This window comes from Pocillopora damicornis, chromosome 9, assembly GCF_964200805.1.
Source record: "Pocillopora damicornis chromosome 9, jaPocDami1.2, whole genome shotgun sequence".
Taxonomy (NCBI): Eukaryota; Metazoa; Cnidaria; class Anthozoa; order Scleractinia; family Pocilloporidae; genus Pocillopora; species Pocillopora damicornis.
Window position 1 is genome coordinate 15,857,754 of NC_142678.1, and position 27,858 is coordinate 15,885,611.

At 38.3% G+C, this 27,858-nt stretch overlaps 3 protein-coding genes across 3 annotated transcripts; 2 read left to right on the forward strand and 1 right to left on the reverse strand.

The window, feature by feature from the left end:
• Window positions 1-2,023: 2,023 nt before the first annotated feature.
• LOC149040378 (uncharacterized) lies at window positions 2,024-6,107 on the forward strand. The gene is made up of 3 exons (XM_089182425.1): window positions 2,024-2,363; window positions 2,919-3,058; window positions 4,916-6,107. Exons 1-3 carry the CDS (start codon window positions 2,349-2,351, stop codon window positions 5,283-5,285), a joined length of 525 nt encoding a protein of 174 aa, XP_089038551.1. The 5' UTR covers window positions 2,024-2,348; the 3' UTR covers window positions 5,286-6,107.
• A 1,242-nt stretch (window positions 6,108-7,349) lies between these two features.
• On the reverse strand, window positions 7,350-16,275 carry LOC113682791 (DNA helicase MCM9). The gene is given in 9 exon segments (XM_027199977.2): window positions 7,350-7,605; window positions 7,607-8,599; window positions 10,408-10,551; window positions 11,333-11,552; window positions 12,569-12,781; window positions 12,974-13,271; window positions 13,688-13,881; window positions 14,761-14,946; window positions 15,709-16,275. Coding segments are annotated over 9 exon segments (2,811 nt in total). The 5' UTR covers window positions 16,142-16,275; the 3' UTR covers window positions 7,350-7,475.
• LOC113682812 (aladin) lies at window positions 16,259-27,494 on the forward strand. The gene is made up of 17 exons (XM_027199997.2): window positions 16,259-16,458; window positions 17,623-17,759; window positions 18,676-18,731; window positions 18,945-19,036; window positions 19,895-19,941; window positions 20,775-20,841; window positions 21,369-21,400; window positions 21,867-21,926; window positions 22,279-22,362; window positions 22,736-22,856; window positions 23,176-23,297; window positions 23,806-23,866; window positions 24,457-24,544; window positions 25,163-25,333; window positions 25,685-25,760; window positions 26,487-26,571; window positions 27,256-27,494. The coding sequence occupies exons 1-17, from the start codon at window positions 16,330-16,332 to the stop codon at window positions 27,349-27,351; spliced, it is 1,524 nt and encodes a 507-aa protein (XP_027055798.2). The 5' UTR covers window positions 16,259-16,329; the 3' UTR covers window positions 27,352-27,494.
• Window positions 27,495-27,858: the final 364 nt, after the last annotated feature.

A 27,858-nucleotide genomic window follows, 5' to 3' on the forward strand; every position in this document is an offset into this window, starting at 1 on the left:
TTGCACGAGAAATTGGCTTGCGACTAGCAAAGTTTTACTACTTGCGCATGCCTGACGTTAAAGCGCTATGTCTGAGTCGTAGTTAAGAGGGTGGTCCAAATTTGTGAGGGAAATGTTAAGGCGAAGTGAAGCAAAACCTGTGTAGCCCTAGATTCCTCTCAACAATTAATTGAACATTGCTCTAATCTATCAACCTATTAAAGAGCGAAGTAAACCAGATAAGTGGAGTTTCGAATAATTTTCAACTTTTAACATCGTAGAATACTAGCGTAGCCTTTTCCTATTCCCAAGTTTACAGATAGCCCCAGTTGGTTGCTCCACGATCCAATTTGACGGCACCAAGATCGAAAACAAAAAATAGATTATTGCCGGACAAATAGATAAATACATGAGTCAGGAAAAGGAATCCCTTGCAGTCCACATGCATAGCTTAGATAGTATAGTTTGTTTAACATCCTATAAACAGTATATTCAACATGTTAATTAAGTAAATGGATTGATTTGTATAACGATAATAACGCGTGGTCAGTCAACTAAAGATACTTAGTTCACCGAGAGTCCAATCTTTCCTAATTGCATCTTGCTTTACATTGAAAGTTAAGAGTAGGTGAAATTGTTTGTCAAACTTGTATGCAGATCTTTAATCATTTCCTTCCTCTTTTAAAATAGCAATGGAGGAAGGAAATTGCAATGTTACATCCGATGGAATTAGGCAGCCTTTCCTGCGCTCATTTATCCCCTTTCTTTTTTGAAGAAATTAAAGGATGTTTGACATCCTCTGCAGCATGGGCTTTACTGCCGAATGCTCCGGGAAGGAAGTTTTAGATATTTTAACCCTGAGTGCTTTCATCAAAAAGTTTTGACGTAAGTGAGATATATACTTCGCGGTTTCTGATTGCTCAAAATCCGTTGTTTATTGTATCCGCAAATTCATACAAACATCTTTATAACGAATACAACATATTGCAGACTCTTCCGGTTGAGAGAAAATAATATATAGAGCATTGGGGGTGTTGGGATGGAACGAGTTAAGCTTGTGAATCATGAGATCTGTTTCGTCACAGGCCTATGCGTGTATTCATCAAAGAAGCGGTTCCACTATTTAGTTACAAGTCATTGAACAGAAAGAGAGTCTGTATTTGGCCTTGACTGCGTAATTTACATGCACTTTTTCCGCATTGGTCTATCGAAACAGGAAATTCGGCAGAATGAACTAGCCCAGTCATTGACCTATCGTCGCAAGATGAATGTGAATATGTCAGTGTTCAGGGAAAGTTTTAATAATTGACTTCAGGAACATCAAAACATGTCAAGTTTCTTGATTCAAATAAAAGAGTTTCGCTAATCTCCAAGCTGGTCCTGAGAAATTGACTTGATTACAATTACGATGATGTAAATATTAGTCACTGTTTACACTACAGCTGTGCATGGCGATGGAGGAAACTGTTTTCGAACAGAACGAATATCTGTGCGAATCTATCCTAAGGAGCACTTCTCGTTCTTCCTATTTCTATTCATGTAAAAAATTGCGATGAAAGTTTGGGAACGGCTTTGAAAGAAAAGTTTAAGACTAGAGTAAGCTTAGACGACAGAACCTTTGAGGACTCTTGAAATGCAAACGCGGTAAAGTGAATTGCAAAACTAGGACATTAATGATATGCATGATATGAAAACAGAAAACTGAAGGCCTTTAAAACCGTGACAACTATAGCGCTCTGGAGTAATCGTCCGACGATAAACAAAGGAAACGAACCAAAGAAGTAATTGTTTCGTGTGTCGGCTCGCGTTTCGAAATTTCTCAGCAATATCAGATGGCAACACGAAATATATGAATATGATCAAAATAAGTCAAGCGTTTCACAGACGACAGCCGCATACATTGTCGTAGAGTTGACCATAGGGGTTTTTAACCGGACGTAGAACGTAGAAAAGAATGACACGATATACATTACGTCAAATAACGATATAGGTTTATTGCCGGCGATTTTCTTGTTGTAAATTACAAAGAGTTTCTGGAAAAGGTAGTCTTGTATGTAGTGGTTTGTATGGTTGGTTCAAGAGAAGACTTAGATGTTGGTTGCTTGACTTCAGAACAGTTTATGACTGCTTTCGTGACAGTTTTAAATAAAGTGAGTTTATTGTGTGATTTACGCCTGACTTGCTGAAGAACAATATGTTTGATGAGTCCTAACAACTTCAATTACTAGCGATGCAACTCGAAGATATATAAGTCGTGTTGTTTAAAGTGTAATCCATATCAAGAGGTATTGGCGCTGACGGTAACAACAGCTTGTTACAGCGAATTTGTTATTCAAACAAACCTTGGTAATTGGATCGACGATTTACACATGGCAAACCTAAGGGTAAGTAAAATTCGAACGATTTTCGCCGGTACTGAGGTTTGTAGGCAACTGGAACACTAATTTGCGCGCACCGGCATCGGCGACAAGATGGCTGTTTACAAATATACTTCGTTTTTTCTCGGGTCGTAGTGACGTTGCAAAACATATTCGAATCTTCAAAAATAAGCCAACAAGGTTGTTGAAGTTTCTTTCGGTGGTTACTCTTAGCGATAAGGCTCTCGATGATCTGTATTTGTGATTTAAACTAGTCACACGATGGAATTCTGATAAGGAAAACTTACTGAACTTTCGACAAATTCTCTGGTTGCAAAAGGAGATGATCCGTCTTGATCATGGCGCCCGGTATAAGCTTCACATGAAACACAGCTTATACCAAAACAAATGTGGTTTCAACAAACAACAGAGAAATTAAAAATAAAAGCGAATGAAATGAGAGGAGGCAGGTTTCCTGGCAATTGAAGAGTATAAGCGTTATTATCCTGAGCAGGACAAATGTGTACAACATTTTTTTTTAATTTAACATTCACTATTAGATTTTGTTTTTGTCGCCGATAGATTTTCCTGGTTCTCACGCTGTCGCTGGGTGTTTCCCTGGCTCTTGACGGAATTGAAAATTCCCGTGACAAAACTGCCCCTAACAAGTGGAGCTTCTTAAAGCGAATCGGGAGCAGGAAATCAGAGGATTCAACCAAAAGGTTTGTGTGTGTTGAATTGCAGTCCGCAGACTTTCTACCACGTGTAAAATTTTACCACATAACAACTAGCTCTCAAATGCTTGAAAGAGTGTGTTGAATGTTTATTTTAAAGATCAGGCTATTTGAAAAGAAAACTAAAGGCTTCCTCGACTCCAGAATAATGTCCTGTCAACTGGGCAAAGACTGTTGTGAATATAATAAAAACTTGCTCCGACACGAGAAGACATTTTGCTTAAGGGAGATTAAGTATTTCGATTATATTCCACACTTAATCTAGAACGGGCGGGTTAGAATAATATCTATACAATGCGGAAAACAGAACACAGTGAACCTTAACGAATCATTTGTCACCATCTGCCTTTTTTGATATTAATCTGACGAGGGAAGAGCGGGATTGGGGCTAGTGTAAAAAATTGGAAACATTGAGTTTTCTTGTATTCTGAACATAATGCTTCTTGCACACGTGGGATATTTTAAAAGGAATGCTGATATTCTTTTAATTTGACATAGTATCGGCAGAATAATTTCTGCAGAACAGTTAACACCTGGCCACAATTTCCTTATCTCTACTTGGACATGTTGTTCCGCATGTCGTCTTGATTTGATAATCACGTGCTGTACACGCGGCGTTGACTAATCCACATACAGTTGGATTTGCATTTAATCTGAGGTCATTAACAAGTGTATTTAAAAGACAACTTACCCTTGTAGTGGTTGTGTGGTTTTTTTCCCCCTCGCTACAACGCATGTGGTAACCGGTGGTTAATTATCGCCGGGGTGGGGGGTGGGGCAGAAGATTTGATTGTGTTACGATAATTTACCTGATATGCCATAAGGCTCTGTACTATTCGTATGACCTTTCCTCGTTTGTAATAAATTGGCATTCGACTTTTCTATAGTCTCCCTTTACACTCGTTTGGCGACGATTACCCTTTCATTCCCCTTTAAAACCATGTGACCCTCCCATCTTGGCTTTCAGTTTGGACTCGATCATGTCGTAGTCCCGCCAGGTCATGCTTAGTTTGTTTAATTTGCTTAATATTTAAGCCTCACTTCTATATCCTCTACAAGAGTTCTTTAGCTGTAGATTATGACCGAGGGTCTTAGTCAACGGGGCGTAGTCCTTGTGTGCTTGTAAACACCCGTCATTGTCGTGAGAGAGTGATCATTTTTGATACCACAGAGTAACTAACCAAAGACACACGCTCCCTTCCCTTTTGAAAAATCCTGCGTTCGCCCTTTTTAGAGGGGGTAAGTTTCTGAAAAAGCTGTGGTGCTGCGAATCCGGACTCCATCTGACTAAGGGCTAACGCTCGAAACATTAGTTTTGGAATCTATTTTACGGTGGCTAAATCAAATTACCAACTCTATTGAGATAACCAAATTAACTTGTACGCCCTTGCAAAGGTCGATTCAGAAGCTAAGTCGTTGGAATCTGGATCCAAATATTCCGACCCCAAATATCGTGAAACAACCACGAATTAATCTTTCTCATATCCCTCCTCTCTGCACACCGGCCATGCAAGCAGATTTATACCAGACTCCCAGAGAGTCTTCAGCCGCTCGGCTAAAATCTTTCCTCCCGTCTGAGAATGATGACCAGGCTATAACATTATCGCCGTTGGCATCAGCGCCGTTGTTGCCTGGTCTTCTGGGAAGACTGGGTTTTTCGGCTGAGTGAATAGGGGCTGTAGTTGTGACGCAAATCATATGTCACTTTGAGTCAGTATTTACACACCTTGTTGGCTTTAATTTGTGGTTTCTTTAATTGTGTTTTGCTTAGTTTGCCACAAAATAAACTTGGTCATGAGAGCATATTAGGATTATCATGAACAATAAAGTTTACTTTTATTTCAGAAACCAGCTTCCCAACACAGTTACTACCGTTAAATCCGATGACTACGGAGACCACTTTCATAGTTTGTGTCATGAACACCATTCCCACAAACCCCTAGAAAACATTTGGATCGGCAACAAAATGTTTCGGCCAGCGCAGCGATATGTTCCTGAAACGCGGTGCTCTACGAACGTGGATGACTCTGACGTTTATATGTTTGAAGACAAACCCCATCAGATCTGTACTGTAAAGGAATCTGTGACTTATTTTTGCCATACACTAACTGAGGAAAGAACTGTCGTATACTGGGGATTCTCACCCCCTTTTGTCCAAAGGCGAAAAGAAACTTTTGACAGCGGATGTGGATGTGTTTTTGCTAGTGATCTCTAGTCGATAAGCTCTTGAGGTACTCTTGAACCCAGATCACACCCGTGACTATAGCTGATCGTGGGAGATCTGGTTACCAAGGGAATCCCTGAGCTTAATATTTTTTTCTAAATAACCCCCCCCCCCCCCCCCACGGATTATACTGATTTAGGGCTTAGACGTTTTACCATTCGTAGTTACTTCCTATCTGTAAAGTGAATAAAATTAGTCATGTAACTCAAGTAAGCAAAATAATATACAGTACATTATGTTCCGTTCGATCATTATTACAATATATGAATTATCTAAATTATCATTTGACCAAAGTTAATCTGGTCAGTGATAGAGTTCATCCTTAGTAAATTAGAAATATTTCATAGTTCAGCTTGTGAACTTTCTCAGACACATCACCTAATTTTCAATAGCGGATTGTAGGTGACGTCGCCCCCTTCCACAGTCGCCTTAGGTTCCGACGCCCTCTAGTTTATAAAGTTCCATCGCCCCAACTTTTGACATAAGTTAAATTAACATTTTGAACGTATTTTCACACAAGTTTAAAGGCGGGAGGTTCGTCAGCTCGAGTTTCAAAATCTTTAACCAATATTACGCAACATTGCGATCATTGGTTGAGGGTTTCGAACCTCCAAGCTTAAAAACTGATATCAAGACACGTTTGAAACATTTAGTGAATTTGAGTCAATAATTGGATGGGGGAGGGGACGCAACGGAACTCGGGGACGACCGTGCAGAGTGGCGACGCTACCTATGACCTCGACAGTGCATAGGCACTGTTACTGATTTAGTAAGGAAGGTGTGAATTATCAATAAAACTATACTGTGACAAGACATGAATCGAAAATCATTCAGTTCTATCGACGATAGGGAAATCATACAGGGACCTTGATTCCCTACAACAGCAAGTAGCTTGAATAACTTCGTGTGGGTGCATTATTAAAAATTCTTGTCATTTAAAACGTTCCCAAGTGAGCCTATCATGGACAATTGTCGGATCAGGGTTTTTTTATGATATCCAGAATAATCAAGGTCAAGGTAGGGGTTATTGGCCGAAGTCGAAGTCGAAGGCTGAAGCTGGTAACCCTTACCGATATCACAAAAACCGCATCTAATAATTGTTTTATTATACAGTGAACGGAAAAAAATAGTCACGACAGTAAGTGGAACTGGTAATTTCTAAACGTGTAAAAATATACAAATCAGCAAGCAACACAAAGCGCGCGAACTTGACATGATTACCCATAGAAATCATGCGCCGCCGTCATACATGACATTATTATTTGTAACCTTGAGTGTCCTTGACATGATTAATGTATAATCTGAAGCTATATGACGTCCCAGGCGCTGATTTCGAAGATTCATTGTACGCTTTCAGCTGATCAGAAGAGAGATAGTGAGTTGAATGTACAATAATTTGGTTTATTATGTGGTAAGGGCGAACTTGTTACATTTTATAGGGCGAGTTCGCCGTGAACTAGTAAACTTGCAATAGGGTGAACCTTAAAAAAGCCATTTCGATAAAGGGAACCATCAATTAAGTTTCAAACTGTTTCTGAAGAGCAAAGCTTTGTGTCAGGGCATTTCTTCCCCCATTCTCAAAGAATTTTTGAATGACTCATCGTCTCTTGCTGCCTCTTGATGGGCATCATCAGCTCGCTGGAAATACCCACGTCAGATAAAGTCAATTGTAACTTCTTCATTAACAATGAAGAGAATCTTTCATAATTTAGAATGCTACGAAAAATAACAATGGCGACGGCACTACCCTCAACAATATCAAAACAGGAGTATTAGCAGTACTTATAATATTTACAGTGCTTGGATAAACAACAACAACAACAACACTAAAAATTTTACATCGCAACGGAACAACCAAATTTCTTATGCCCCTACCACACTAAAGTGTTTTTGTTTGGATTTTGGTTTTTTCACGAACACAATTACCTGTTCCCTCATAAGGGTTTTTTATATTTTCATGATCCTCCTCACTGGTAATTAATTAGCGGTCAATTTCTATAGAAATAAGTGCCCCTCTGTACTGCGTTGGCGACGACTGTGCCTCCACCTCCCCCCCCCCCAAAAAAAAAATCGTCCAACCCTCCCCTTCCTCTGGCGATAAATATTGACTAGCTCTCTTCGTTTGCCAGTTACGCTTCACATTAAGTGAAAATACAATAAAATTGCATTCCACCTGAAATTCTAAGATCGAGAAAGGAATAATGGCCACCATTTGCTAGTAGGGAAAAATAAATTACCCAACTGCCTTTTTCGTAGAATAAAAAGTAAATTTCGTTTTCCATTCGAGTTAAATCTCATCAAGTTATTTGTACGTCTTGTTTGTCACTCTTAACACGTTTCTTGAATTACCGTTCCCTTCCTTCGCACACGAAGAGAGAACATCAGTGGGCCATTCTACCTCAAGATCTGCGTCATCGAGTTCCTCTGTCGTAAAAATATTGCAGTTCTCTTTCTGAGGGGCTCCGCTGCTATTTCGCGTAACAGTTGTCGTAGCTTCAATAACCGGTTTCTTTGAAAACATTTGAATTATGTTTTTGCTTTTTTCCAACGAGAACGAGGATATACGTGAACCGTTAGCACTACTTGCAAAATTGACATTTTCATTGCTGTTTAAAACTGTTCTCAAAGTTGAAGGGTTTCTTAAGGAGGTCTTCTCGTTTGAATTGTTTATGTTGGTTGTCTCTTCGCTTCGTACGGATTTTTCACAAACAGACACTTTATCTAAAACACTGTCCGTGAGAGTATCCGTTCCAACATTCGAAGATGCGATTGGAAAGACTCCTGTTAATTGGTCGAGAGAATATAACTCGGTGAAATCTTTAGAGACATTGCTGTCATTGGTGAGTTTATAGTTTTCTTCATCACTGGAGGAACTGTTCTTTTTATCCTTGTCATTGGCGCGCGTATCGACATGCGCATCCTGATTATTATTTTCAACGTCGCTTCCGCTAACGTAAGAATCGTTCCCGGCTCCAGTTGTCTGTGCTTCATCAATAGCTGCCACCATATCATCAAGCTGCAATCGCTTTAGGACGAGCTTGGCCTGGCGCGAGTACTCTTCTTGAGGGTCATCCGGGAATTTAGTATGTAAAGCGTTCATACTGCCTAATAAGGCACTATTTTGCATAGAGCACTCTACGCAAGTGACAGCAGTGATGGCGTCCTGAACAGTAACGAATTCACGGCACATCAAGCGCGCATGCGCCTGTGCTAGCCTTATAAGGCTTTCCAGTAACCTGATGGTGGTCCGTGCTGCATTGCGAAGGTCTGCCTGCCGCTGACAGTGATAATAACGGCTCAAGATTCTGCAAGCAAATTGAATACACATTCAATAATCCAATCTATTCGAGAGCCTATGTACAGAAAAGGGACGATTCTTAAATAAGAAGCATCCAGTTACCAGGTAAAAACTTTAGTCTGACGAGTTTGTCTCGGTAAAAAACTTGCTGATAAGCATTACCAGTATCACCACAGCACTTTCCAGTTCGAGTTCATAAAAAAAAAGAGATTAAGAACCCCATCTTGAACTTGGATTAGAAATAAATCAAACTTTTGCTAACTGCCTTTCAGCCTATTTCTGGGACGGTTGAAATATTTCAATTTGCGGTGAAGGATAATTCGTTTGTTTCTCTCTCGATTTGGAGTATTGTTACCTCCCCCTCTCCCCGCGAGGTTTGTCGCCCTGGACGCCTCCTGGTATCTATTTGTACGCCTGGGTGGATAGTGGCGATGGTAGCACCGTAAGGATGAAGTTTCTTGCCGAAAAACACCAAATGATCGGCCATTTACGACTTCAGGCGCAAAATCGCAAAAACTTTAGCAAGGCTGTGCTCTAGCAGCGTCCGGTCGCCTCAGGCGACTAACATTTGGTCTCGGGCAACTGAAAAAGAAAAGCGGTCGCCCGTCTGGGCACATAGATTTCGGCTTGTGTGAAAACCCGAAACGAAATCAGCACACGTATAGAAACGGAACGGAACGAAACAAAAAGAAACTCCATCGTGCTCCCCGGCTCCCGAAAAGCAAAAGCGCTGAAAGCGCAGTGCAATCAATAGCCTGTGTGATCTGTATATTTAGGTTAAATATTAAGTTAGGTCATGGGTCTTGTTTTGCTTTGGTGGTTTCTCTTCTGGTTTATTAATATAGTACATGGCCCAGGTTTCTTCTCCATTGAACGACGCAATAAAGCGAGCAACTAACATTTTATAATTTTACTTGCTAATTTGATGACATTTGCAGAACTAAAAAATATTTGGCAGGACAACAACAAGAATTATTCACACTCAAAGTTGTCGCGTGTGTTATGTAATATTGTTTCAAATGATTTAGAAATTATTTTTTCCTTGCCCGTGAGAAACTGCACGATTTTTGCACAAGCATGTGTTGAAGATTTAATTTTTCTATTGAAGTGGTTGATGCTTATATTTAATTTTTGTGTTTCAACAGTTTCAATAGTGGAGTGCGTGATTAATAAAACGAAACCGTCCTTTATGCAATTTGTGTTTATTTAATTAGCTTCCTCCGTGGCATGCAAGATGTTTATCAGCACCATATTTGGCGACTTGCTCGCAATTGTAATCATTCGATCAAAAATTTATTAATTAATTAATCAATTCGGGCGACCAACCTGGAAGGCTGGGCGACCTACTTGTCATGGTTAGGCGCCCAAAAGGCACCCTGAAAATTTTCCTAGAGCACAGCCTTGTTTAGGCTCAAAACCTTGTGATCATGAGTTGTCCTTGCAAAACAAAAGCTTTGCACTTACCTTCGTTTTCGAAAAAGGCTTTGCGCATACCGGAAAATGCTTAGTACCCGGCCAGGGTTCGACCCTAAACCTCTAAATGCGGAATCCTTTCCCGGTAACAACAGCCCATCGCGTCTCAACGACTTCTATAATTTTGGTTTTATCAGCTGAGTTGATAATGTAAATTGGTCCCTGTAAAGAGTTTCGAAGCTGATATTTCGGGCGTTAGCCCCTCCGCTCGAAATGTCAGCTTTCTTGTTATACTCTCCACCGACGCAGCACCACAGTTTTTCTGAAACTCACTCCCTTTCAACACGACTTAGCCCGGTAAGTAAAGAGTGAAGTTTACACAAGTGCACTTATAACACAGACCTGTTGCTTTCCGGTGTGAGTTGAGGCTTCAGCGTTTTAACGTAACAGAAATAAGCTTGCATCTTTTCCATGCTCCAAAGTGGTTCTGATGAAGAGGCTGTTGTAGAGAGGCCCTTGCCCTCCAAAATGAACGATGATACAATTCTGAAACAAAACAAGAAGTCCTGGTGTAAACTCATTTCCATAGCAAAAGTTAATTATGCAAAGGGAAACCCTCAAATAAAGGGTTACCCCCAGTTTACTTACTAGGTTTATGCCGCACTACCGACATAGAAATTTTAAACTCCGGCATAATGTATTTCAGAGCGCAATTAAAACGAATGCAAAATAGTACAAAATCAACTGCCGGGACAGCATCTATTTTTCGCATGAAGTTAACCTGGGGATGGTTTAAGTTAAGATAACCCTTGAAAATTTGGACTTTTGGTCTGATTCGCTGATTTGAACTCGAGGCCCAACTCCTTTAGGACACATGTTCAACCCGAATTTGAATCCTCTTTCAATTCCCTTTGTGAGCATTGCAACAAAGGTTTCTATCGTTATGTGACTGTACATTTGAGATTGGAAAACCTTGTGAAAAATGCCCGATGTGAGTGCCGCGTTTTCTTAAGTCTTACGCTCGATTTGGAAATTAGTAGTGCCGTTTATTGGTTAAATTAGAGGCTCGATGCTGTGAAATGGAGGATACGATTTCCTTTTTTCTTCACGGGGAAAATGAAATTTTGTTCACTGAAATTGGAAATCACAAACGAAAAAATGGCAATGTGACTAACATAAACTCACCAAATAGGTTAGAAATGAGGTTTGGGGAAAATCTGGGCTGGGAAATGGGATTTACAACTCTGATCGCTTCCCTGCCTTTCCGAACCCTCTCAATTACCAGTCCTACTCACAACAGCAACAACAAATCTAAATGCCTCTTTACCTATCCCACTCTTCGTTTCTTGCATCATGTAAGACCAACAAGAGATCAAATCTGCTCAACAATGGACTGGCCACAGCGATGTTGACACTGAGGGATTCTGACGGATCGTAAGGCCCTTTTGGGTTGGTGGCAGCCAACACTGTTGTTCTTGTGCTTAGTTTGCACACCATTCCGGCTTTTGCCACGCTTATTGTTTGCTGTTCCATGGCTTCATGAATACCTGGAAGACAATCAGTTTATCGCTTGTAATGGGATCAAACAAGACCTTCCAGAGAGAGGGGTGGGAGGGGGGAAGAAACAGTGTGCGGGGTGTTATGAAATCTAAAGACTTAATTTCGCGTTTTTGGCATGAAGGTATTTCGCAGGAATTTATTTTCGCGATTTTACAAGGCAAATATGAAAAAAGGGTGTTCAATTTCGCGATTCAAGCTTTCTCAACTTCATCTTATTCTTCAAAATGTCTTAACCTTTGACGACTGTCCGTAAGATATTCTAAGGAATTTGTTCAAATGAAGGTGAAGATTATAGCTTGATTCTCTACTACATATGTGAAATCTTTGCAAACTATTGATGTTTCACAACAGAAGATACCAAAAAGGAAAGAACTTACAAGTAAGACCAGTTCATAATTTGTGTATTTGTCGATATATATCCTATATATGTTGCTGTTGTTGAACATGTTGATCATATTTCTCTGTGATTTGAATTTTCACCGGGGGATCAAATTTCGCGAGGATTTTTCATTTGCTGGTCTCTAATTTCGCGATGTTTTTACAACTGCGGGAAACGCGACATTAACGACCCGCAAAATTAACTACCAAGTTAATATCACAACTTAAATAATTTAATCTGACTGTGGGAGCATAACAATTTCATTATTTTGAATGTTTCACAGGTATGAATTTGGAATCTCAAGACCAATGAATTTGGTATTGTAACAGGCATATATAAATTACCGGTAAGTTTTAATTTCAGGTAACTAAAAAGGCTATGCCAAATATTCTAACAGCCCACAATGCTTTTCCATGAACAGAACCGGGCCATGTTTATGAAAAATGTAGCCAAACCTCCCCTGTCAGACACCTAAAAAAACTCACTAACAGGGCATAGTTCAAAACTGGACCTCTTGAGCTGGAAAAACCAACTCATTAAGGCAAACACCTATTTTGGTCTTAATAGTATGTGCTCCCAGGAAACTTGACAAGAACACTTTTAATAAAGAAAATTATTCCTCACATGTTCTATCATGCTCCTGGATACTGTTAAACTCATCAATACAGCAGAGACCACCATCTGCAAGAACCAGTGCCCCTGCCTCCAGCTGCCATTCTCCTGAGTCCCTTACAGCAGCCACAGTCAGCCCAGCACTTGTTGAGCCGATTCCTGTTGTCAGCACTGAACGAGGCATGATCTTTGCAGCATACTTTAGAAACTGGGACTTCCCTGTACCTTAAAGAAATATGTTAACCATGACAAGTTTTAATGATTTAAAGATGAAACAGTAAATGCCTGAAAAATATATTTGCTCCCAAAAACCAAAATGTGGAAAGCGCTAGGCCCAATTTCTCATGGCACCATACACTGATAAATTTTTCAAATGACTAGGGCATTCCATGTTAAGCAAAGAGAACTGTCAATTACCTGGGTCTCCCACCAACAGAAGATGCGACTCCCCTCTAACTCGTGTTCCAGAAGCATCCACTCTCTGTACCCCACCAATCAAAATCAAAGCAACGGCAAGCTTGACGGCATACAAGCCATATACTTGTGGGCAGAAACTTGAGAGGATGTGGTTTCTTCCTTGAAGAGACTGTTTAAATCTTTCCCAAAACTCTGCAAACTCTCGCTTTAGTTCTTCAGTAACTAAAACTGTTGCTTTCTGCTCATTGTTCACAGACACATGATTTGCCTTAAAAACCACCTCAAGATCACATCGGCTCTGAAAGAGTGAATCAAAAAACTCAGTATACAATTAGAATGCTGTAAAGGAAAAGCCTCACCTAAGCCAATGAGCCATTTACAAGTTACCAAAACCTTCTTCTCTCCCCAAGAATGGTGGGTACAAAGCCTTTGATATGAAGATAAGTTTTGCTTCAATGTCTTCAATGAAAAGATTTTGTACTTGGCATACAATAATGTACTTTTACTTATTTTTTATAACACTTGAGAGGAAATGACTGGCTTCACACAGTTTTTCCATGAATAATCATTCTAAATTGCTTGATTCTTGTTTAATGACTCAATAGATCTTTTTTTCTATAATTCTGCATTGAAAAAGTCAGAACTGCTAACAGCAGAGGAAGAAAAATACTAATCCTCAAAGGAAATTTTGAAATAATGATAACTTTTCATTACGTCAGGAAAAACAGGTTTCCATCTTCTCATTACAACGCCACACACAGTGATGTCGTCCCCGGCTTTACAGCAATCTACCAAGTCATCTTCTAGAATGACCCACATTGAACGTGGAATGGTACCAACTGCAAGCTTCTGAACTTGTTCTTGTATTTTGATTTCTTGATAATCCTGGCAACTCTTTGGCTCTGATGCTTTGAATGCAAGGAAACTCAGGTTAAAAAATATGGCTGTACAATCAATGATTAGGGGAAAAAAAGCTACTGTTATTGCAAACACCTCTCAGGCTTTAGTATCATCAGCTTCAATAAAAATCAAACAGATGATTAAGACAGCCAATTCCTCATTTGATTGCATTGTGAATTCAGTGATCAATAAATCATGGTTGGCTGGTCACTGAACCTTCTTACCAAGCCTGATCTTAACACATCAACAGGGAAAGGACAAAACACTCTGTCCAAATCAAAGACACACATTTTAGACTGAAAATTGGAATGGTTTCTGAGAGGAGCTTGAAAGGCAATTTACATCAGAGACCACAAACTGACCTCAATGTAGTGAGGAGAGACACAATACTAAGATTTCACTGGTTATGTCACATGCCAGGTGACCTAATTGGTTCACTATCAGCAAAACTCTAACAAGGACAAGAGCTAGGAGCTTTCTTTCAATACTGTGCAGCCTGGATAATTTATAAATTTTATCAAAATTGTCCATCCCTGCAAAATTGATCTATCTTGCAAAATAAATTATTTTCCACATGGACAGCATATCTTTTGTTTTGGTGGTTATTTTGGAAAAAAAAAGGTCTTTTAAGTGGTCAGTTCTCTAACAGCTTGTCAGTCAGTTGATCTGTGACCAAGCAACAATTACTAATCAGCCGCATGTTATTTGGTCAAATATCAGTTGGTCAAAGCCTAAATTGCTCACTCAGTCCATTGGTCAGTTAACTTACCTATACACTCTCTTATTCACTTAATCACCCACCCACCCAACCACCCACCCCCCCACTTCTCACTTTGTCACTCATTCAAGTGCACACTCAATTGGAAAGTCTCTCAACAACCACTTACCACCTTCTGACAGGCAAGAAAATTTGTTTGAATTACATTCCTTGGATGAAGGGCACTTGCTTGGTTTGGGAATTGAGTAAAACTGTTCAAAGTCAGCTTGTACTCCAAAGATGTGTTTACAACGAGCGCAGATGTAGTCTCTCTCGTATTCTAGTAGTTTTACAGTTGATACTCTAATGACAGTTCCTGAAATTAAATAATATAAATTGTTACAATTAAAATGGTTAATCCAAGGATTTATGGGCTAAAAGAGTTAAGATTTCTTCTAATCCTTTACACCCTAAGACCAGTGTGCATATTCTCCATATTATTCTCTATACATTTCCTAAGGTGCTGATATGGAGAAGTTGTTTAACAATCATCACTTCTTTGGTTGATGATCATTTACTTTATTCTCCTTACTTTAATGTGTGATTCAGGGTTGAAAATGAGTGGAGAAATAAGAAGCCAATCACCCTTAGGGGTTAAAGGGCTAATACACAAATTGGTATGAACTCAAGTGTAAAATTTGATTGTTGTGTAGTCTAATAATTTACTGGAGGTTGAAGGTGTGAGTAGCTCTGAGAAGGTCTGTTGTCATTTGCTATCACTGAGAACAGTTCTTCTCAAGATTTCTCTCACCTGCAGGATCAGAGATCCTTTTTCACCCCCTCTCTCTATCTGAGAAGATCTTTACCCTTGGACCATAAAGGACACCCCTTGGAGGGTGGGGTGAGAAAAAAATGCTTACACCTCCAATCAATAAGTCGAAAGTACACCTAGATTGCAGTGGCTTTGACTTCCGTCAACATTTCCGAGGGATTTCAGAGATGTATCCTAGCCATATACGAAGTAAGAGTTGTAAAAGTTCTAGAAGTTCTCTCTGCAAAAGAACCATCCGTGAGATCACGGGCGGCGAGGCAGTGATATAAGCATCTTCCTTTGTCAACGTTTCTATTTTCAACTCACCTGAAATAGCTAGAAAACGACCGATGTCTGACGTCTTAGGTATCTTATCTCTTCGAAGTTCCGGACAGATGGGAAGATTGGAAAGCCTCACGTGCAAATGCGCTTTAAACGACATGGAAATTTGAGTTGTACTTTCCTGCATAATCGAAACAGCTGCCTGAGCCAGTGCACCATCAAACAAGGGCAGCATTTTGTTCGGATCTGCCAGAAGCTTTTGACTGACCTCAATGTTAGAATCAAACAGTTCTAATACGTTGACAACAACGCAGTACTGGCTTGACGGGTCGTCAGCCATGAGAACGTTCAGGATATCTTCTTTGTGATGTTCCTCGAGAAAAGCTTGGAATATTGCAATATATTCATTTTCCTCGCGGCGAACAGCTTGAGACATTTCGCTCCTCTTGTTGGAAAGAGATCACAACGATTTACTCATCAGATCAATGACGATCGATATTACTTCCTCTCATTTTCACGCATCTCCCAAAAGTAACAAGTTCCCCGCCAAAACACTCAGAATGCCAATCAACCAGCCCAGTCTCTCGCGTGCGTTTGGAACGCCTGGCAATAAAACAAGACCTTCCCGCCATCTTTGAATTGCGGAACTGTGATTGACATCCAAACATGGCTTCATTGTCCGTTTTTCCAGCTCCTCCCTCTATGGGCGAAGTAACGTTATGTGAAATGAATGCCAGATTGATAGCTGAGGATTACAGCACTGCAAAGTTGTCAAAATATGTGCCCGCAACTCAGGTACAGTCCGTTTCAAATGACTTATTACCAAGACGAAACTACTATTACTAGCATGACCTTTTTTGAGACCGTAAACCATATCATTATGAAATAGCTGTACATCCAGTGGGGTCAGATTGTACTGATGATATAATAATAGCGCTGATTAGACCACTTTTGTTGCATTTGCTCAGAGACGAATTTAAAATTACCCTAGACACAATAGACAAAGGCTTGTTTGGGACCAGATAGTTTATTAAATGCATATATCTTACCTACATAAAACACAAGACTATTAAATCAAAGGTATTCGACTGATACCCGAAAACAACGGTCTAGTAATCGGGAATAAGTTTCAAAAACTAATAAAATATAGAAATAATCCAAATTGTCTATGGTGTGGGAGGGGGGAGGGGGGAACAAAACTTTCTTAGAAGCTACAAATAAACTTTTTGATTGCATGCTTGATTGCTAATAAGAAGTGCACAGACACATATAAAAACGGTAATATATTAAAGTAATTTTGCAATTAAATGGGCCAGCGTGGTGCATAGCCATTGACTCTTTCCACTTTTTTTTATTTTCATGCTGAAAAAATTGCTCAATCCTAAGGAAAGGACTAATATGTAACCTGCCTGTGCCCAGTCTTAACCTCTCAGTTGTCAATGTCTAGATTCTTATTAATAGACACTAGCATTCACCACAGCATGTATCAGTTTTGATCAAAGTATAAAGTATTTTTGTAACTGTACATTATTTTTAGAATAAAAGAGATTTTGTACAGCTGATCTTTGCAAACATCATTTTAGAGGGCATTTAAGTTGGGAATTCTCTTTAAAATTGAGCACCCCAAAGGCACACAGGTTTAAAGCCTGGTCAAGGTGTAGAAAGCAAAGGTGGCTGATTTTTCTTTTCACAGGAAAAATTGAGCCATCAAATCTAGCACTTGGGTAGGACATTTGAACACAATTTTGGCCCCAGGGGATGGGGAATTTGAACAACTTCAAATGCATGAGATGGGTAGGTTGCCTGGAGGGGAATCAATGTTGAAGATTTGATTTGATTAATGCAATAGTTCTATACTAATCTAATCATTTAGGATCTTAAGGTTAAAATTCTTGAAATTTTTGAAACCCTTATGATTCCAATGGAAAGATAGGAATAATAGTTTTTGTGTTTCATCAGGGGATCAAGTATCCTTCAATTGATGTAAGCATTGAGAGAGCAAAGACAGGAAATAACTTGTCCAGCTCTATAGATCCAGATTGGGGGTCATTAGTGAAGAAAGAAAAAAGTATTTATAACAAGCTTCTTAAGGTTTGGTAAGTACAAGCAAGATATTTGTATAAATTTTTTCCAGCACATCACCAAATAAAACATTTACATATGGCAAAAACATCCTGATATATATGTCCTTTAGCATTAACTTTTCCATGAAGGCGAAAGTTTTCCTCAAGTTTCATTTTCAGAAAAATGTTTGTTTCCAGATGGCCATTGCTAGGCATCCCTTACTACTGTGGCAGGGTTTTGTGATTCTGTTTTGTTGTTTATATCAAATTGTTTCAAAGATCATGGATTGCAATCTGTTTTAATCTATTAACAGTAATCATTACACTTCGTATGCACATTCTCCATGATGGTGCATTCATGCTGAATACGATCCCATGTTGTGTAATGTGCATAAATGAAGAAATGTAAAATGGTTTCTGTGTTTACATAGCCTGATGTAAACACGTGGGAGGTTGGGAGAACACGAGATAAGCGTAGGAAACCATGACACGAAGTGGAGTGGTTTCCAGCTTATTGAGTGTTCTCCCAACCTCCCAAGTGTTTACATCAGGCTATGTAAACATGGAAACCATTTTACATTTCTTTTATAAAATAACTAATGAAAGAGGAACAAAAACCGTGTTTACATACGCTCATGTAAAATGGTTTAATGGCCAATCAGAGCATGCGTACTATTTGAATTATTTTATAAATGATAATGATCAATGATTAATCCCCTAACAGTCCACAGACATACATCTAAGCATATTTTTGTGCCATTATGATAGTAAGACAGTTACCTAATATGTTTCAATTGCTACTTATTTGACGATGAAGCTATGAATATATACTATACTTTGATTTGGGCTCAGTAGGCACATGAAATTGAAACCTAAAGAACTATTTCCCTTCCAAGTGTTGTAGGGATTGGTATTAATACATGGAATTTTATGTAATTTTATTATCTAGGCATTCCAAAGGAATATCTGAAATGCTACAAGAGGTCAAGAAAAGCAAGGATGAAGGTACAATGTACAATTAATGAATGTTCAGAATGAAAAAGGGGAGGTTTTTTATAATTATAAGTGTTTCAGTCCTCAAAGTGAGTTAGTTTGGCAAAGAAGACAGTAAATTGTGCCAGTTACCTGCTTACATTGACAGCCTTATTAAGTAACTAATTAATCTTCAAAATTTATGATGAAAATTTACTTGGCAATGAATATTTTTCCTTGACAAAGTTCCATCATGGTTTTGGCATATGAGCAATGGAACAGACACTGTGGTAAGATGGTTCTTATCACTGTATGGCTACATTTTCCCTCATTTAAAGGTAAGTTTTCAAGAAACCTTTAAAAAATGTTTTTAGGAAGAGCATGGTTGGTATTAGAAAATGTAATAGATGTATGATCTGAACTGAGTCAGTGGCTGAGTTGTAACAAGCATGGCATTTTGAAAAGCAACATGTTCTTCTTGGGAGGTCTGGGGCATGCTCCTTTGGAAAAATTTGAGGTTTGCTGAGAGGAGATTTCCAGGATTCTGGGACATATTTGAGTATCTTTTTTTTTCAGCCAGTCATTTATGTTAGAATCAGTTGAAATATACTTTAGCTAATATTTTCTACATTTGATCACATTTCATAAAGCAGTTGGCACTAACATTTTGTAAGAGCTGACTAGTTTGTGCCACCTATTGTCTTTTGATGACAACCCTGGGAGAGTGTCTATTTGTGAAACCTATTATTTATTAAAAATTTAGCTTATATAAATACTACAAATTTGAACTTTTTTTGTTCAAGTTTAAGGCCTGCAGTGCTGTAGATGTATATGTTTTCACAGTTAAATACTATGTAATTTACAGAGAAACATGTTTTCTGTATTGTCATGAGTGTGCCATGAGGAATTGAACCTTAGACCTTTGGACACTCTGATGCTCTACCAGTGAGCCACAGCGACTCTATTGTGAGCAAGGTCTATTATTAACTTCATATTTGACATGCATCCTTCATACTGCTAGGATTAGCAATGTCGATATCATTGTTTTTTAAATAGAATGAGGAAGATGGTAAGTTCTACGCTTAGTAAAGAGATAAAGAAAGATGTTTTTTGTCTTACCATGGTCTTTCTCTATTTCTGTAATGTAAGTCTATTTATAAAATTTACTTTTTTTAATCTTCTCTTTTTGCTTTCAGTTATCCAGAGAGGAAATGATCGATGCCTTTTCATGCGTGTCTTCTTGGTAATACTTTAGATTCACAGAAATTTAGACCTACTAGTGAATTATTTTATATGCAACTCACTTACTTTTTGCTTCATCATAGTTTTTATTACATTCATTTTGAAATCGCAGGAGATCCTTGCACTCTGATTGGCTCCCATGAGTGCAATTTAATAGCTTTCCCATGAGTCACACAATTTTTGCTCGAAATTGCATCTTTTCTCCAGCCAATGGGAAAGCTTTACTTTAACACAACAACCAATCATATTTCAAGGCTTGTTTTAAGGAATCAATCAAAATGCAGGAAAATAACAGACAGCTTTAAATTTTCAACTATTTACAAACCAGCTTGATACTGGGTCAGTTAAATATTTGTACAGACTAAAAAATCTGTATTTGAGCAAGTGAATGTTGCAATTTCATAATGGATGTAATAAAGTGATAATTGAACTTTGTGTTGTGTAATTTTGGGCTGAAATCAGACTTATGATTTCAAATCAAACTTGTGCTGCATATTCATTCAGTTTTGAAATTGTGAGTATGATTTCAAATTGCACTCCACTCAGTTCAATCATCATTGTGCAATATGTGCTGTTCAGGTGTAGAGTTAAATTATTTCATTGAAATCTATTTATTTACATTATGAATGGTTTTAATGAAAGAAGATCTCGCTTCAGTTGATTAATAAATGTAACTGATAAATTTAAAAGCAGATGAAATATTGTAGATTCTGATATGAGTTACACTCTTACCTATCACTCAGAGGGAGCCATTAGCTACCAAAAGAGTACTGCAGTCAAGTAGATGAGTAAGCTATCTCCATCTATTAGTCTCTTAATCTCTTGATTTTACAGGAAAAACTCTCACATCAGGGCATTTGCGTGGCACCCTCATGTTGCTAAATTTGTGGTGGCATGGCAGGTTTGTTTGAAATGATATAAAAGTGTATAAATTTTTGAAATAAAGTTTAGTGGGAGTGATTGAACAATCAACAGGGCAGGGGTGGGGGGAGGGGGAGAGGTGAGAGAAGGGTACGTGTCAGTACAGGAAGCATCTACATGGGTCTTGGAGCACGTTGCAGTTTCCCACAATTTTCATGGGGGATGTGTCTTACGACGTCTACCACTGTAGCCCCCTTCCCATCCCCACTACAACTCATTAAATTTATTATTAATCACTTGTCGAGCTCCACTCTTGCTGTTATTGAAAAACTATAGCCTGCCAAAGGAAGGCTGCCACGATCACTTTATTGTCAATTGCATCAGAGTCCTATATCTTTGTAAAGCATGACATATAAATTGGTGTTCTTTTTCACTTTTTTTTAAACTAGTTTTTCCTAAAGGTGTCAGTGTATGTTAAACACCTTTATTGCTCATCAGTCTCCTGTTCCTTTTAATCTGCTTGGTTTCGGCATTGAACTTATTAAGTGCTTTTTGATACTTTTTCAGGATGATTCAGTTAGGGTCTATACATTATCAAGGTGGGATATTTTATGTTACTGAATAATAAGTAGTGGAAGTAGAGGTAGGGCTGAATCAGAAGTAATCCACTCAGACCAACATATTAATTAATTCAAAGAAAACCTTCTGCTTCATATGTGTGAAGACATTAACATTGCCTTGATATTTTATATATGATGGTAGTACAGATTGAATGAGATGGCACAGTGGTGTGAGTGCTCATTACCCACGGGTGTGGCCTGGGTTCGTTTTCTGGACCTGGTTTTGCACGTGGGCTAAGCTATGTAATTTATGAAGAGTCTTCATTTGCAAGAATATCCAAGCTAAAATAATTAGCTTATCTCCTTACCTAAAAGGTGATGTTTGAATTAAATGCAGTGTGTGCTCCTGCAAGAGAACATGGTAGCTTGTGAATGTACATGTTTGGTTTTTAATAATTTTATTGTTGGTGAGATAAAAATTGTTTTTTTTGTCTCTTTTTTTTAGTGACTTGGTTCCTATACTAGAGCACAAACAACAGAAAGCTGTTAGTTGCCTGGCTTGGAGGTAGGGCTGATGATTTTGAAATTCTCTTGTAATTAACATGTTGAAGTTTTCTTTAACCTTTTAACTACTGAAGAATTTAACATCTATGCACAATACCACCCCAAATCACACATTAAGGTCATGAGCATAAAGGAAATGATCACCAACTAAAGAAGCTTTTGATTGTAAAACAAATTCTCCTTGTCAGCACCTTAGGAATTGTATGGAGAACAATATGGAGAAAATTCATGATGGTGTTAGGGTTTAATGGGTTAGGTTTTGAAGTGCAATACAGATACACCATATGTGTGGTGATTTCTGATTATTGTTTCTATGTATTTTACTCTTAAATTATTATGTTTTTAAACTGTAGACCTCTGTCAGGATCTGTATTAGTGGTTGGCTGTGACAGTGGTTTGTTTGTCTGGACTGTTAATCCATCATCACCCATTCTAAGGTGTGGATTACTTTTTTTCTTCTTTTTTCTTTTCATGATAGTGACCTAGACATAATTTCTCCTTACAATATTAATACAATATCAAGTAGGCAAGCTATGAGAATATAGAAAATTATCATTTGGGAGATTATTAGTTGCCCCAATACCAAATTCTCAGCACTAACATCATAAGTATTGTGTAGCAGATAGTAAGAAGAATTATAAATGAGATCTTAGGAGTGGGGGGGGGGGGGTTAATTGCACCCCTTCCACTTGGAGGGGGCACATTTATTGTGTCTTTCTTGATTTGTTTGTGAGCATAGTTGGTAATGAATTGTAAGAAAAATGTTTCACCTGGCAAAGTAATAAATCTGATGTCTTTTTCTCTATGCAGACTTGGAGGTAGCTCTGTGCGTCATCTGTCCTATCCAGGTCATAGCCCAGTAACAACTGTCTCATGGAGTCCCAGTGGACAGTTGTTGGTGTCTGGTTCACCAGCAGACAGCAATTTAATGGTACCTAATGGCTGAAATGTCTTCTTAGGAACATTTTAAATTAGGAAGAGGGCAACATGGTAGATGATGGTTGCCATGTTGTGTTCCTTAATTAGATTGTCGATTGGAGAAGTCTGATGATAATTTTTTTCAAGAGTTGCCAAATTTATAACTTACAGAAAACAGTTGATCCCTGTAGAACACAACTGTAGAGGGTAATATTAGAAGGGTTTCAATTTATGGATTGTTTCTGCATCTTGCAAAAGTCAACTCTTCAAGTTGGTCAAAACTTCATGACATTAATGTTTCTGTAATTTATCTCTCTTGTAAAAATTTCTAGGTGTGGGATGTGGCTCTGGAGACAGCCACACCCTTATATAGAGCAGGAGGTGGTGTAACACTCACATCCTGGTCACCAGATGAGAGGAATGTATTAAGTGCCACACCCTCTAGCTTGTTCAGGTTGGGCTCATTTCCAAAATATTACAAATAAAAGTTGACATGTCTGGTCATCTTGGGCAAATTGTTATAGCTGTCAAAGCAACTAACTAATTCGATACAGTTATTCACAGATTAACGTCCCTGCTTGAGTGTGGTAACTGTATTTTCTGGCAGCTGTAGTCAACAATATGATGGCTCATTTATGTAGAACAATCCCTAGGAAAAGGGAATTACAGATAGAGTTGTATGTCAATAATACAAAGGGCATCATCAGTCAAAACCTCTGATCCCAAAACATGTTTGGGAGACCTTATGAGACTGATTCTTCAAGAAAACTCTTTCAAATTCAATGACAAACACTATCTACAAACACTCCGAATAGCTATGGGAAAAAAATAGCGTTCTGTGTGATCATTTAGCTTCGAAGTATGAAATTGACTGCTTTTGATTAGCACAAGTTTCTGGGAGTTGTGAGAACTGATGTTCAATCAAGACGTGTAAGTGTTGATGGCAGTTTTCCTACCTACAGAGTATGGGAGACTCAGACTTGGACATGTGAAAAGTGGTCCAATTTGGCAGGGGCCTGTCAGGTAAATATATTAAACCTGTAGGCTTGCTCTTCCTTTTTTTAGGGTAAAATAAATTTTCAAACCAGTAGAGCACTTCTTTGATCTGCTGCATATTCAAGAATTCCAAGCAATTTTAGGCAGTTTTAAGAGGTACTACTGTCAGTAAAGTTTACTGGCTACTGCCTGAAAAGGATAACACTGTGTAGGAAAATGGAATTTTTTTACATTTAATTCCAGCTTTTTTTTAATCAAGGATCTCTTAGGGATTAGGGATAAGGAATAGCATCTTTGAAAATTGAGATACATGCAAGACATTAAAATAGTTTTTTGTTTTGCACCTAGTTTATTGAGAGTGTTGGCTAGTTCTTTGAACTAATCATGAGGAAAAGTGAATAAGAACCAAATGAATGCAATTTAAATTATTTCTGACCATAAATTGGAAATTTATCCAGCCTTAGTGGACACCATTGTGAGGCAAATCCCTCTCATTTGTCTAATAGAATTTGCTTTTCTCTGGGTTGTAATTTAGAAATTGGTAGAACAATTGCTGTTGTGGAATGCTTATGGAAGTAAACATGATGATTGTGTGGATGAACTTTACTTTATATTAGGCAGCTTGTTGGAGTCCTGATGGAAAGATTCTTGTGTTTGCTGTGGCAGATGAACCTGCTCTTTATTCACTTCAGTTTCAGAATGTTGGTAAGTGAATGGCCTTACCTCGTGAAAAAATTTGGATGCTCTACATGTTGCCACTGTAATTGTAAGTTAGGAAATATGAATTCTGAAGAAATTATTTGTCCTTGCGCTTAGGAGTACTCCTTTACCGTTTTTCTTTTGTTAACCTGGTCAAAATATTAATTATTGCGAATTAACGTGCCAAAATTTTCTTCACTTGCCATTGGAAGCTTGGAGGGTTAGTTATTAGCTAGTGGTTTGCTTGTATGGTATGATCTCAGTTCAATGCAATTGGTCTTTGATCTTCTTATTTCGAAAGTAAAAGTCTGTAAATTAAAGATTGTGCTAGACATTTTGCTTGATCAATACCTTTGTTAACCCTTAAAATCTCAGAAGTGATTTACATGTAATTCTCAATATAATATCCCTACATTAACCAGCAAACAGGTAATGAGAATACTTAAATTTATCAGATGAAAGTCGTCATCTTGATCTAACACCAAATTCTTGTAACTCATTATTAAGGTAATGTGCAGCAGCTAGAAGAGAATTAATTATCAGATCTTGGGAGTGATAGAGTTAAAAAAAAATTACAATTACTTATGACAAAACTTAAAAAGAAATTTTCGATATCTGTTTTAGACGACGGGCGCCGTAATGCAACGGTGGCAAAAGGTGCGCGTCTGGCTGTGAGGTGTGCTGATTTAATACCGCATACCTGGGAGGAGACTGATGGGTCAGTAACTTTGGGTGGATGTGTGCGCTCCATGGCTTGGGACCCATTTGGTGAAAGACTGGCTGTTATATTTAAAGGTATACATGTGTCTCAAGAAAGATTGTCGCAAACAGCTGTATTTGCAAAGTTAGATTTTCAGATGAGAGTCATTTTGGTAAACAATCAACCTCTGAACGGACATTCCTTTCTCTTCCCAAGGCGTCCTCATGTGAAAGCTTTCACTTAATGTATGGTGTATTCATAGCAAAATAAAAAATATTCTCACAGCCAAAGACGGCACACAGCTACACAGACCATACATTTTATGAATCTGTAGACAAGTTTTGTTTGAATGCTGATTTGCTTTTTAGGACACCTGTAACTTAGCTACGTCACCTCATGTTTCAATGGGTAATTGTTATCGGTGGAAATTTTTTGTTCCTTGACAGATGAGAAAAAACATGCTCAAGAACTAGTTGCTGTGTTCAAAACCAGATTGAAACCATCATTTGAAATCATGCCATGGTAAGTAATAATCTCGGAAACTTGTATCTGTGTACATGTAGGCGTGTCCATTCATCTGCTCTTACAGGTGAAACGTGGTCAAGCCTCTTTTGTAAAAAAATAATTGAACCGAATTATTCCAATACTTGTGTTGATAACGTAAATTAGCCACCGTAAACAGTTTCTAACCCGACGTTTCATGCGTTAGCATTTCGTCAGAGCAGATGAACGAAGAAACACTTCACGGTGGCCAATTTACATTTTCAACTCAGGTTATAAAACCAAATTGTTTTGTTATACTCCTTCACCGACGCAGCATCACAGTTTCTTTAGAAACTTACCACCTTTATTCCAATACTTACCTTATTGAAAAAAAAGATTTTATGAATATAGAAACCAACATCTGAACCTTTGAGATTGGAAATAACTGAATTTTGCGGTGAGGAATTCTGTTGAATTGAAATATCAAAGGATGTAGTTATTTGTGGATGTCTTTGTAGCCATGTGAGTTAGTCAGGAAATTTTCAGTAAGTTAGTACATTCAATATTCTTTAGAACTGTTTGAAAATAACTTTCCACAGTTTCAACTGACTTTGTCTTCCCTAATCAATTCTCTGTGTGTTCCTGTTTCGACTCTGATGGTGACTTCTGCCAAGGTTTTCAAAATATCAGTACCGATCATAGTGCTTCTGCGGGCTACTCTCGCTAGGACGATTAGACTTTAACTTTTTCCTGTTTTTATTGCAGTGGCTTTGTAAGGGGACCTCCTGAAACAGTTCCACAAATTGTTACTTTTCAACAAGACTTCAAGAAAGGAGCACTTCTGACTGTTGTAAGTCGAGATTGTGGATGAAAATTTTGCAAGTTTAAAAAGTGTTTAGGGTATGAGACTGGCTCAAACATTTATCTGAATTCATGTTAGGGAGCATTCCCTAGTTTTGTTGGCATGAAGGAACCAGAGATGTTGCTACTTCAGTAAGACAGGAAACTGGTCCATTGCGCTGGCTACTAGAATCAGATTCAATTCATTGGTGGAGAGAACCTCTTTGAGATTAAGTTTAAGTCTATGAATGGCTTCAAACCGAACTAAATATAAAGGTTCTGAATTCAGAGTTTTCCGGCGTGCGAAAACTGTGTAACGATTGACGGACATCGGGAACGGCTTAACCACCAGTTTTTGCTGCAAATGCTTTGCCCATTGAAAAAAAAATGATCATTCCAAAACAGGAAAAACAATCGGCTAACTCGTACCTACCAATTACACAAACGCGTCTTAGAATAGACGCGTAGGCTCGTTTGTCTAATTAGTATGCGTATGGCCTTATACGCGTACTATGCGCGTAAAACGCGCAAAGTACCCTACATCTCTGAGCTACGCTGTAGTCGGAAAGACATGATCATAACGCTTGAAAGGTTCACTGTAGTGCCATTGGACATTTGCGAAATTTACGAAATTGTATTTTGTAGACTGAGACGTTATGTGTATCAATAATTTTTGGTCTGTTTGTTTTTGCAGTGTTGGTCAGATGGAAGTGTATCATTTATTCCTTTACTGTTTTCTCCATCTTCTTCCGTTGGGTCCTTCCAAAATGGAGCGTTGAAGTCACAGTGATCGATCAAATGAGCTTGTAAATAAGACTGTATTTTTGTCATTATAGTATTGATAACGGACTCTGTAGGAGGAACACTTTCTAGTCTCAATGTTATAACAATTGGAATTAAATTAAAATACCAAATGATTATTTCTTAAAAAAAGAACTTGTGATGATTCTTTGGTTTCTTGACCAACATTTAATTTCTCGTTACAGTAATACTGCTAAATCACTCATTAAGATCAAGTGGTTATAGGAAATGATCGCCAATCCCAATGAGGTTTACCTTTAGCTGTAAAACGGCCAACCTATTTAGCCGTTAGGCTCAAAAATTGACAAAATTTAACCGCCAGTCGTAAAAAAAGTCAACTGCAAACTTTATTCTCTTAACCAAAAAACCGATAGCCGTAAAATGGCCAAAATTTTAATCGTCAATAGTACAAGCTATCACCCCATTAAGACCCCCTACCAAAGGAAATGCTCGGAGGGAGTATAGATACTGGTCAGCGGTTAGGGTGTAAAGGATT

Excerpts from the sequence above, each read along its gene's own strand:
- LOC113682812 (XM_027199997.2), top strand. The coding sequence starts at position 16,330 with ATGGCTTCATTGTCCGTTTTTCCAGCTCCTCCCTCTATGGGCGAAGTA. Across the intron at positions 18,732-18,944 it reads CAAGAAAAGCAAGGATGAAG|TTCCATCATGGTTTTGGCAT; the intron begins GTACAATGTACA and ends TCCTTGACAAAG. Across the intron at positions 19,037-19,894 it reads ACATTTTCCCTCATTTAAAG|TTATCCAGAGAGGAAATGAT; the intron begins GTAAGTTTTCAA and ends TTTTGCTTTCAG.
- LOC149040378 (XM_089182425.1), top strand. Across the intron at positions 3,059-4,915 it reads TCAGAGGATTCAACCAAAAG|AAACCAGCTTCCCAACACAG; the intron begins GTTTGTGTGTGT and ends CTTTTATTTCAG.